General features: G+C 31.6%; 1 protein-coding gene across 1 annotated transcript; it reads right to left on the bottom strand.

The window, feature by feature from the left end:
* LOC130623513 (uncharacterized) lies at positions 1 to 9,957 on the bottom strand. The gene is made up of 11 exons (XM_057439000.1): positions 9,772 to 9,957; positions 9,170 to 9,311; positions 8,635 to 8,787; positions 7,878 to 8,076; positions 7,183 to 7,289; positions 6,843 to 6,901; positions 6,060 to 6,138; positions 3,275 to 3,345; positions 2,629 to 2,691; positions 1,885 to 1,964; positions 1 to 1,583 (listed from the first exon to the last, which is right to left on the bottom strand). Exons 1-11 carry the CDS (start codon positions 9,811 to 9,813, stop codon positions 467 to 469), a joined length of 2,112 nt encoding a protein of 703 aa, XP_057294983.1. The 5' UTR covers positions 9,814 to 9,957; the 3' UTR covers positions 1 to 466.
* Positions 9,958 to 11,982: the final 2,025 nt, after the last annotated feature.

The raw sequence follows: 11,982 nt of genomic DNA, 5'->3' as shown, positions 1-11,982 counted from the left end.
TGTCACACTCAATATTTATTCACACTTTGATACTAATTTCTGTACATATAAAATAAAAATAAAAATTAAATGAACATAAAATTGAAGTAAAACGAAAAACTTAGGATGAGATGAGGCATGAATGGAAAGAGCGTGTACCTAAATTAATGTCAGATCTTTCTTGTAATTACGAAATAATTTGTTTGCAAAATATAAACCAGGTTTCCAAAGTTTTGTAAGTTACACTTTTTTATTCCATAAAATCGCAGCAGCCATGTTTTTTTTTCTAACAGAGAAATTTCCTTCCTGCGAGAATTTCCAGCATTAACATTAAAACATCTTGCAGTCATAACAAATGTACTGAAAAGACCTTCTGTTCCTAATATATATAACGTTCGATTTTTCGCTTTCTGTCCACATGATTTCATAGTTAATATAAAATACTTATGCGACGAACATCAGCATTTCTACCATAAAAAACAAGTTACTAAAACGATGAGTCTAAACAATGGTTAACGTGGACTTGAATAATATCCTCATCGAGCATTTTTGAGCACAGTGGACATTCAACTAACCTGACATTATCATAAGAGTTTTCTTCAGTGTAATTCGTGTGTGGTATGGGGTCCAACGCGGTACCATCGCATACTGATGCGTGTATACCTATGCGATATTTTTCAATCTGCATGAGGCATATAGGACATTCTTGAGTAACTGTAGTATCATTTTGTTCTTTAGTTTTAATTGCTGACAAACTTTTCATAGTTATTCCGCTTTTAGGTGCACTCCAGTCGATATTTTCCATGTCTGAAGTATTTTCTACTTTTTTGCAATTTTTTAATTTGTTTAATCCATGGTTTAATTCCACCTCTGATTTCTTGACTTTATTAACATTTGTTTTTTGTAGTGTGTTTGTCCGACTTTGCACGGTTGACTGTTCGTTATCTAATGAAATATAGTTTGATTTTTTAGTGCGACTGACCTTATTATTTACAATCCCTCCGCCAGGTGGAGAGTCCACCAAAGAAACGATTTCCAAGGCATTGTCAACAGACGATAGTCTTCTTCTGTCTGCAAAAGAACCGCTTGCTTTTCTTTTGCCACGGGCCGAATATGAACAACGTCTGGATGGTATAGAAATATTCTCAGCTGTTGGGGTATGAAGTAAGTGTTGCATTGCACTATCGGTAATAGAATTTGGAGAGTTTAAAGTAGAAGATGAGGAGCTGCGTTTTGCAGGCGTCTTTATTGTATAGGGTATCGGATCTTCTTCGTCAGATAACTGAATAGGCAGCAAATCCGTTTCACGATTAACCCATTCTTTTCTCGCACAGGTGTTAGATGACGCGGATAACCATTGTGATTGTAACGAGCTTGTTATTGGAGCACTACTTTTCAAGGTTTTCTCTTGATTGAAGCTACATTTGCTTGTTGACTTAGCGTTTTCTTCGTCGGAAGTAATCCCCATATCCCAACACAGACTGTTTCGGTTTTGTTTATTTTGTGTGGCGTTTGTTTGGGCGTTTTTCGTCGTGTCTCTTGTGGCGGTTGGTGCTCTCTTAGCGCAAATTTTAGTATGAATAGAAATGATGGATGCTGGTAATCTAAACAAAACAAAAAAATCAAGTTTTATGTACACAAACTAAAAACAAGGTCATACAAAAACATTGCCATTTTGATTTTCGGAGAGACCTATCAGATCCCCACATTTTTTCCTTATTAGATCAAATTTGGACCATTTTCTCCTTTTTTTAATTCCACATTTCCAAACATTTGAGAACAAGTAAACATTGTAGAATAGTAGAAACTTACATAAGAGGCTTTTAACCAACACGTGGTAAAAAGTTGAAGTGGAGAACCTACTTTATACGACAGGTAGAACAATTGTTGAAATGTAGAACCTACTTTATACGACAGGTTGAACATTCCACGTCATCAATATCATCGTCACTTAAAGGAGGAGTAGATTTGATAGAATCTTTACTCTAAAAAAGTGTTTAGTGGAGACCGTGAACTTTTCTTTATTATTTTTATTCGTCGCGGATATTCGTTTTATTCTCCGCCGTTGCAGACATTAATTGCGCCTTACACCTCCTTCCACTGTCCCAACTCCCCCCTTACTACATTAACTAACACACACTCATCATTTCAGCATAAATGATCTCCTCACTTCCTATTAAAGCGGCTATTTGTTAAGAGGGTTCTATATTTTATACTAAAATTTAAGCTACACAATCCGCACAAAGCATGTTAATCGCTGAATCGTAAGACATCACTCTTATGTCAAGTCATAAATAGATCCATGATCTCACTTGCCGTTAACTCAAGCACTACAACTACGTACCAATATAAATCTAGATTAAATGTCCTATGAACTTACAAATAAATTGTTTACAATAACGCTGAATAACAAATAAAACTTGCGGAATCAATTTCAGGAATTTTAATAGCGACATGTGATTACAAGTTTCTAACTGTGCTTATTGGCTACGTATTCTTGCATTTAAAAATGCCTAAATGTTCGACTTTGTTAAATTAGCAGAAATGACTCTAGCACGGCAAACTTTGTTTTTCGATTTTTCACGTCTTAAAACGCTCTTTAATAGGTTATTTTTCCGGCGAAAAGCAGAATAAAATGTTTAGGCGCACCTTGGATTCCTTCGACATCTTTGTAAGCAGATGCTTGTTATTTTTTAGCTTTTCTGTGATCATCTAAATTAAAGAAACAAATTACCAGTAAGGATTTAATAATCCTTAGACAACGTTTTCAAAAAGATGCTTTGTAGGTCAAAACATTATTAGGCTTGCGAAAGTTAAATAGAAATTTTCTGCTAAGGAAAACACATGAATGGTTTGGTACTGTTGTACTGCTCCTTGAAACGTGAAAAATTCTTTTCATAACGACCAGATCCCCATGAGATTTAGCAGTTTAACAGCAGGGCGATTAAAAAGTTTATTCATCACATTTGCGACAGTCTCCCTAAACCTATTTTCGGCGAAATTTTTGACTATCCAAAAAAAAAATCACCTCGAAACTCATTGAACGTGGTCAATCGCAAAAATGACGCGTTTTCTTTAGATTTGCGAACTTTTTTCAGCAAAATATCAGATATGTTAATAAAAGAGAAGTAAACTAGAAAAGCAAATTGGCGTAAAGGATGATCTTCTTATCTAGTACCTTATTTCGAGAACCAAAATAAATTTAAGCTTATAAGGGAGTAAATATCTTAATCAAATTTCTTTCCCAACATTCAGCTGGCAGGTATTAGCATCTCTCCCTTATGTTAAATCTTACCTCCATAAACATGCGTTTTTGATGCTTGGACAGAGGAGCTCCTCTCTGATTTTCAATTCTTTCTCGTAAGTCTAAATATAGTGAAATATCAATGTACAACCACTAATGTAATGTAAAATGTACAAAGACTAAATGATTGTACATATACAACCAAAGAGTAAATGGTTGTACATATACAACCAAAGCGTAAATGATTGTACATATACAACCAAAGAGTAAATGATTGTACATATACAACCAAAGAGTAAATGATTGTACATATACAACCAAAGACTAAATGATTGTACATATACAACCAAAGACTAAATGATTGTACATATACAACCAAAGACTAAATGATTGTACATATACAACCAAAGACTAAATGATTGTACATATACAACCAAAGACTAAATGATTGTACATATACAACCAAAGACTAAATGATTGTACATATACAACCAAAGAGTAAATGGTTGTACATATACAACCAAAGCGTAAATGATTGTTCATATACAACCAAAGACTAAATGATTGTACATATACAACCAAAGAGTAAATGATTGTACATATACAACCAAAGACTAAATGATTGTACATATACAACCAAAGAGTAAATGATTGTACATATACAACCAAAGAGTAAATGATTGTACATATACAACCAAAGACTAAATGATTGTACATATACAACCAAAGACTAAATGATTGTACATATACAACCAAAGACTAAATGATTGTACATATACAACCAAAGACTAAATGATTGTTCATATACAACCAAAGAGTAAATGATTGTACATATACAACCAAAGACTAAATGATTGTTCATATACAACCAAAGAGTAAATGATTGTACATATACAACCAAAGCGTAAATGATTGTACATATACAACCAAAGCGTAAATGATTGTACATATACAACCAAAGACTAAATGATTGTACATATACAACCAAAGCGTAAATGATTGTACATATACAACCAAAGACTAAATATTGTACATATACAACCAAAGAGTAAATGATTGTACATATACAACCAAAGAGTAAATGATTGTACATATACAACCAAAGACTAAATGATTGTTCATATACAACCAAAGAGTAAATGATTGTACATATACAACCAAAGCGTAAATGATTGTACATATACAACCAAAGCGTAAATGATTGTACATATACAACCAAAGACTAAATGATTGTACATATACAACCAAAGACTAAATGATTGTACATATACAACCAAAGACTAAATGATTGTACATATACAACCAAAGAGTAAATGGTTGTACATATACAACCAAAGCGTAAATGATTGTTCATATACAACCAAAGACTAAATGATTGTACATATACAACCAAAGAGTAAATGATTGTACATATACAACCAAAGACTAAATGATTGTACATATACAACCAAAGACTAAATGATTGTACATATACAACCAAAGAGTAAATGATTGTACATATACAACCAAAGACTAAATGATTGTACATATACAACCAAAGACTAAATGATTGTACATATACAACCAAAGACTAAATGATTGTACATATACAACCAAAGACTAAATGATTGTTCATATACAACCAAAGAGTAAATGATTGTACATATACAACCAAAGACTAAATGATTGTTCATATACAACCAAAGAGTAAATGATTGTACATATACAACCAAAGCGTAAATGATTGTACATATACAACCAAAGCGTAAATGATTGTACATATACAACCAAAGACTAAATGATTGTACATATACAACCAAAGCGTAAATGATTGTACATATACAACCAAAGACTAAATATTGTACATATACAACCAAAGAGTAAATGATTGTACATATACAACCAAAGAGTAAATGATTGTACATATACAACCAAAGACTAAATGATTGTTCATATACAACCAAAGAGTAAATGATTGTACATATACAACCAAAGCGTAAATGATTGTACATATACAACCAAAGCGTAAATGATTGTACATATACAACCAAAGCGTAAATGATTGTACATATACAACCAAAGCGTAAATGATTGTACATATACAACCAAAGCGTAAATGATTGTACATATACAACCAAAGACTAAATGATTGTACATATACAACCAAAGCGTAAATGATTGTACATATACAACCAAAGACTAAATATTGTACATATACAACCAAAGAGTAAATGATTGTACATATACAACCAAAGAGTAAATGATTGTACATATACAACCAAAGAGTAAATGATTGTACATATACAACCAAAGACTAAATGATTGTACATATACAACCAAAGACTAAATGATTGTTCATATACAACCAAAGAGTAAATGATTGTACATATACAACCAAAGCGTAAATGATTGTACATATACAACCAAAGCGTAAATGATTGTACATATACAACCAAAGACTAAATGATTGTACATATACAACCAAAGCGTAAATGATTGTACATATACAACCAAAGACTAAATATTGTACATATACAACCAAAGAGTAAATGATTGTACATATACAACCAAAGAGTAAATGATTGTACATATACAACCAAAGAGTAAATGATTGTACATATACAACCAAAGACTAAATGATTGTACATATACAACCAAAGAGTAACTGATTGTACATATACAACCAAAGACTAAATGATTGTACATATACAACCAAAGAGTAAATGATTGTACATATACAACCAAAGACTATAAATGATTGTACATATACAACTTAGGAATGTGTCTCCTGCTTATGTTATTAGGAAAAAATATGTCTGTGTGCAATACAAAGACTGCCAAACACATTCAATAATACCTGACACTTTTAATTCGCTTCTATTTAGAATTTCATCAAATTTAATATCGTCTAGAAAGCAATCAACTTCTTCAGCAAACTAAAAACAAAAATCTCTATCATTAAGAGTACTGGAAAATTATTTAACAGTATTTTATGTTTACTCAGACTTTTCTGCATTGCAGCGCAAAATGATGAAATATTGCTGAGTTTACTAAAAACATTAGTCCCTGGAGATATTGACTATACTATAACTACAGGAAAACAGATAAACAGTAAAAGAAAATGCAAGTCTAAGAATTCAGGAAAGACGAGTCCGATATTTTCCATTTGCAGTAAGACAAAAAACAATAAAGTAGCCCGTGTTTACTTGTTTTTACCAACAGAACATACACTGCAGCGTTTTACATGTAATAGGTTATAGCTTTAACATATATGCTTGAAAAAAAAATTTTTTTTTTTTGGGGGGGGGGGAGGAGGAAATTTTGTCTATATGGACATTTTTAGCTTAATGTTTGCACTGAGTGGAAAGCAGTCCCCGAGTTGAGGTTCATTTTACTAATGAAAGCCATATACACATTATATAAAGACCCAAACTTATTTTATATGTTAAAACAAGATTGCTTCAGATTTCCTCTGAAGAATTTCCTCTGGAGAATTCTACACTAAGGTTCCCCAAATATTTTTCTTGCTTCGTAGGACTTCCTAATGGATAATAAATCACGCCACTTTAGTTGGATTTTTCAAATAAAAAAATGAAATAAACATAACATTCAATTAAATAAATAAATAAATAAAAATTACCTGAGCCTTAGCAGCAGGAGATATCATTTTGGGTTTGGATTTTTTTGAAGCTATTACACCTAAAAATTAATTTTATTGAACTGAAATATACAAAGATACAATAGTATACAGTTGTCACTGGTGTAAGGTTCATGAAAACCCGGTCGGTCAACAGTTCATTTAGTTCTGGTTATTTTCAATTGTAATTCGGAAATCCTGAAGAATTAAAACTTGTGTGTGCAGCAGTCACCATAAAAAAAATCCAAAAAAAATTTAAGCTTTACTATTTTTAACCTTTAGTTGGGTGACAGCAAAAATAAATATCCTGAAGTCTATTACTACATAATTAATGTTAATTTACCATTTTCTCCATTCACAGGTGAATGTTTTAATAAATTTGACTTTGTAGAACTTCCCAGTCGGTTTTTCTGGGCTGGACTGGACCTTGGAAGTTGAAAGGCTTTTGGGCTAAAAAACGACAACTTGAACATTACAGAATTGTAATCATTTCTACCTCTTTTTTATAAACAAAAATTGGAAACATGCTAAATATTTGCTAAACATTGTCTAAACATTGTCTAGGATAAGTAAATAGTAAAATATTGTAAGGGTAAAAATAAAATAAAAATGCTTTTAAAATAATCAATTCAAAACTTATTAAGTACACAACTAATAAAAAATATTTCTTTTCAGGAGTAGGGTGAAAAATGAGAATATTTTTAAAAGCAGAGAAAAAAACAATACAGGGATTGCAAATAAATAAAAAACAAAAAAGCTGTTTGGATTGTAATAACTGCCACATGATTCCTTTAAAACAAAACTTAAAAATTCCTCTCTGGACAGAATAATTCCTGGACATGTTTTCCCTTTGGGCTTGAATTGAAAAAGAAATAATTCTTTATTCCAGTTTTTTTTATTTGCAGGATAAAAACTCTAATTCATAAGGAACAGTTAAAGGACGGCAAGACAAACAGAGTTGAATTCTTAAATGTGAAAAAAAAGCAACAGTATGTATAATGCAAGCAAAAAGAAAATTTGGTATATACATTTACATACCTTTCCTCAAAAAGGCCAAAAAAAGAGTTTAGTCGATTCTGATTGTTGTTAACCTCTTGCTTTTCTGATTGAGGTGACACTTCATTAGACTTTATGCATAAAAAACTTAAACCAAATTGCTTGCCTATCGCGTAAGGTTGTCTACATACAATTTTCACCCTGTCCCAGGTTCTTTCTTTAACATCTGCCATCATATTAACTATAAACAAAGTTATATAAACCATAATATTGGGATTTTAGCAAAAAGTATCACTGAATTTGTTCTGTAAACCTTTTATACTGGCAAATTTTGAATTTATATCTCATTTAAAAGTAATAAATTATGACCAGAAAATATTAGTATATAACTTTTGTGGGGCCAACATGACATCATAATTTATGCAAAATAATTAAATTTTTGAATTGAATATCTTGAGAAGAAAGAGCTGTTCCAAAATTTCGAAAAAGACATGTTAGGCGTAAGTGCAAAATTGTTTACTACTCTGAATTTCCTTTAAGTAAAAGCATATGTCACTTACAAAATGATTAGAACTAAACTAAAGACATACTAAGTACATGCTTAGTAGCAGCCTATCCTGAAAGTAAAGATATTTCTACGTAATCATGGATCATCATTATGTCATGATCCTAAAATCATTTGCGTTTTTCCACTCGTTGATCTCATAAATAAAAGACTTTTCTGACTTTTCCAAGCCTGTATTTTGGGTAAATTTAAAAACACTGGACCAAAGTGATTTTACTGATCAACGTTACTCACTTTTTTTAAACATCATCACCTTCATTTTGTTGATACCTTGCTTGCTTTCCTGTACGCTCATAAAGTTAAACATTGGAATTAGTGTGACAAATTCTTCTTGGCAACGCATTGAGTGTGACACCAATATATTTGCAGAATGTGATCCATAGTTTCCTAACAGAGACAAAAGTGTCATTTACTAGGATTGTCATTTCAATCCCCACAACAATAGGGGTTGTTCCTATGGAAAATATTTCCTCTATTATCAAGAGAATGGTGAAAACCATGATATCATTTTAGATTTTTGTGTAGATGGTAGGGATGAAAAAACTTTTTTCTGGAAGAGAATATGCCATGTGACAGAGTAATTTTTTTTTGGTTTCTGAGTAAATATTTTCCATATGAACAGCAGTGTGTCCCCATAAGTTCCAGACCTAGCCCTCTCACTTACATGCCCATTATAATTGCAACACCACAACAAATTTAATTGAAATGGTCAACATGAGGTGCACAATGAACTGACAAGTTTAATTAGGGAGGAAGTAAAAGTAAATACCAAGATCAATGAATGATATGCAAACAGCCTTCTCTAGCTGAAATTCTATTTCCACCCTATCCGATTTGTTTGTTTTTGCACAAAGCCACTTCTTGCTATCAGCTGATTTCCGCAATAAATTTGAAGCTGGGTTGTAAGGGTCCTGTGAAAAACCAATCATATTTTATCTCTTTTAGAAAACAGATTTTTTTATTATAAATCGTAGCTAAAGAAATAGTATTCTAGTAACAATCTTCAAAGCATCAAACGTCAATATAAATGAAGCACAAATACATGATGATAACATCCTAATAACAAAACATTTTTTTCAATATATATATAATCGAAAAAAAATAAATAAATAAAGATAGAAACATAAAAAACGTAAATATAAAACCTTGAAAATTCCTGACATTTTTTTTCTGATATATCAAAGAAATTGCTTATATTCCTGACATGATCAATAAAAGTTAATACTGTTTTATTTGTAAGGCTAAGAAAAAACTTTTTTTTCAAATTAAATAATCATTTGCCAAGAAATTTTGCAGCTGCATCAAAAAAAATTAATTGTCACCTGACAGGTACGCTTAAAATTTTCTTTTAGCCTAAACGTTAATACTTACTTCAGAACTGCATCTAATGACATCAATAATCCTTACAGCCATTACTCTTTGGCTTCTCCATAAATCTTTGCAATAATCATTCAAACCCAAAATATTTATACTATTATATGGAGAACATAATTTAACTCATGTTAATTGCAGTTCCCAGTTAAGTTGCTAGCTGGTTGAGTCAACTAAAATATAAAAACACTATATTTAGCTTCAAAATTGGTGCATGTTTTGTTTATCCACATTGGGTATTGTCTCAATTAACCAGGCCACTGAGTGTAGCCTCTGTTACTAACGGCATATAAATGGCATTGTTCTAGACAAGATAAGTCAGCGTAATGACTTATGATGCTTCATGAGACTAGGATAGGTGGCGACTAGAGGAGACTGTTAATAATTTGGGTACACACACAAGAAAGTTTTGTGTATTTTTGCTTGCTCAGCATCCTCACCCCTCTTCAATGTTGTGATGTTAATATCCCTTTATATTAACATCACAACATTGTTAATTGAAATATTTTTAACATTTTGGAATAACTGTCAATGATTTTCTTTCTCGAATAAAAGCCGAGGCGTTTATTAAATTTTTTGACATTTTTGGGGGTGTCTATTTGAGGGGGGGGGGGGCTTTTAAAAGAGGGGGCGTTTATTAAATTTTCTACACTTCCTCTCTTTCGCAGTTTTTAGGGATACCATAATATAACTTTACAATATATCTAGTTCATCGTCGTCTTCGTCAATAATATTGAAAAGCCAAAAACTAAATTTCCAACCTTCAACCTAAGATTTAGGAAATCAGGTTTTTATAGAAAATTTCCATATTTTACTACCAATGTATCAAATATGAGAGATTGTGTTTAGTTGTATTTATGAAATTTCTATAATATAATAGCACCATTAAAACTGCCTCTTTGTTAAAAGAGCAAAACAATAACAGTTATTGATTTTTTCATGAACTTTTACTATCGCCTCGAATAAACACCCCCTTATGAGGTCTATTGGAGGGGGGCATCTATGTATTGCCGTATTTTCCGGTATATAACTTGCACATCGTATAACCCGCAGCTCAGCTTTTTTAGGGAGTTATAAACTAGTTGCTATCAGATAGCCCGCACCTTCGTATAACCCGCATAAAATTTCAATCAATGTGTTTTACTATCCCGCACCTTTGCATAACCCGTATTATGTTAAGGAAAAAATTCAGCGTATTTTTACATACCCTAATCATTTTATAAACATCTGCGTGTGTTCTGTTTTTTCATGCTGGAGACAAGTGGGTGACATTTAAACTCGTGAACCCCAAACTCGAGAACCGAGTGTCTGAACTAACAACTCTCTTAGTCTTAACTTCCTTGTCTCCAACTGCCGTAATAATAATGAATTAAAATTAATTTGACAAGTAGATCTTCTAATGCCGAAAGTACTAAATCAGACAATGCTGTTTTCTTATTATTTATAGACATTAGTTTCAGCCAATAATAACTCTTGCTTCCTGCGATTAAACAAACAAACAAATAAAAAACCATTCTATCAGTTTATAAACCTAAAGTAAAATCTCTGCTTTTTATGTATATTTAAGTTCTTTTGGCATAAAAATAAACAACATAATAATTATCACGGATTGTCTGTAACAGCGATGTATGGATCGTTCTTTTCTAATGTTTATAGAATTTTGTTATCTATTTATATCTCAGCAATTACAGTGCACATGATAAAATTTATGGCGGCAATGAGCAGGAGATAGTTATGTGTCTTATTGTATTTTATATTTATTTTTGATATTTTCAGTGGCCACCTGTTGCTCAAAGGTAGCGAAGATAAAAAAATAAAATTATTATCTATACTTTAATTTTAACATTTTCCAAAAAATTTAACAGGAATTTATAATTAAGTCCTGGGCACTAGGTTGTGAAATACGTGTCAATTAAACCTAATAATGATACCTGCTATATTGCTCTATTACCAAAAGCAAATCATTTCAATGTGCTTAATGTGATTGCAAAGATATAAATAGATTAGAATTACATTCAACACAAAAGAAAAATGATCTCCAGAATTGTGTTTCAGAGAGAGCTCGTAATATTAGCAATGGGAAGCAATAGAAAGTCAAAGAAAGAAATTTCACTGTGTAAAAAAAATTAAATCACGTAGGTGAAGTAAGATTACGTAGATATAAGATCGCGCTTGCAGTTATATTAATGTACGCATTTTATCCCGTTGGTA

The sequence above is a fragment of the Hydractinia symbiolongicarpus genome, chromosome 13, assembly GCF_029227915.1.
Source record: "Hydractinia symbiolongicarpus strain clone_291-10 chromosome 13, HSymV2.1, whole genome shotgun sequence".
NCBI lineage: Eukaryota > Metazoa > Cnidaria > Hydrozoa > Anthoathecata > Hydractiniidae > Hydractinia > Hydractinia symbiolongicarpus.
The sequence above is the reverse complement of the archived record's forward strand: the minus strand, read 5'-3'. Positions and strand labels throughout refer to the sequence as shown.

Bases quoted from the DNA above. Each gene is read 5' to 3' on its own strand.
- LOC130623513 (XM_057439000.1), bottom strand. From the start codon at position 9,813: ATGGCTGTAAGGATTATTGATGTCATTAGATGCAGTTCTGAA. The intron at 9,312-9,771 runs GTAAGTATTAAC...GGTTTTTCACAG, and splicing joins TCATTAGATGCAGTTCTGAA to GACCCTTACAACCCAGCTTC. The intron at 1,584-1,884 runs GTAGGTTCTACA...TGTTTTGTTTAG, and splicing joins TGTTCAACCTGTCGTATAAA to ATTACCAGCATCCATCATTT.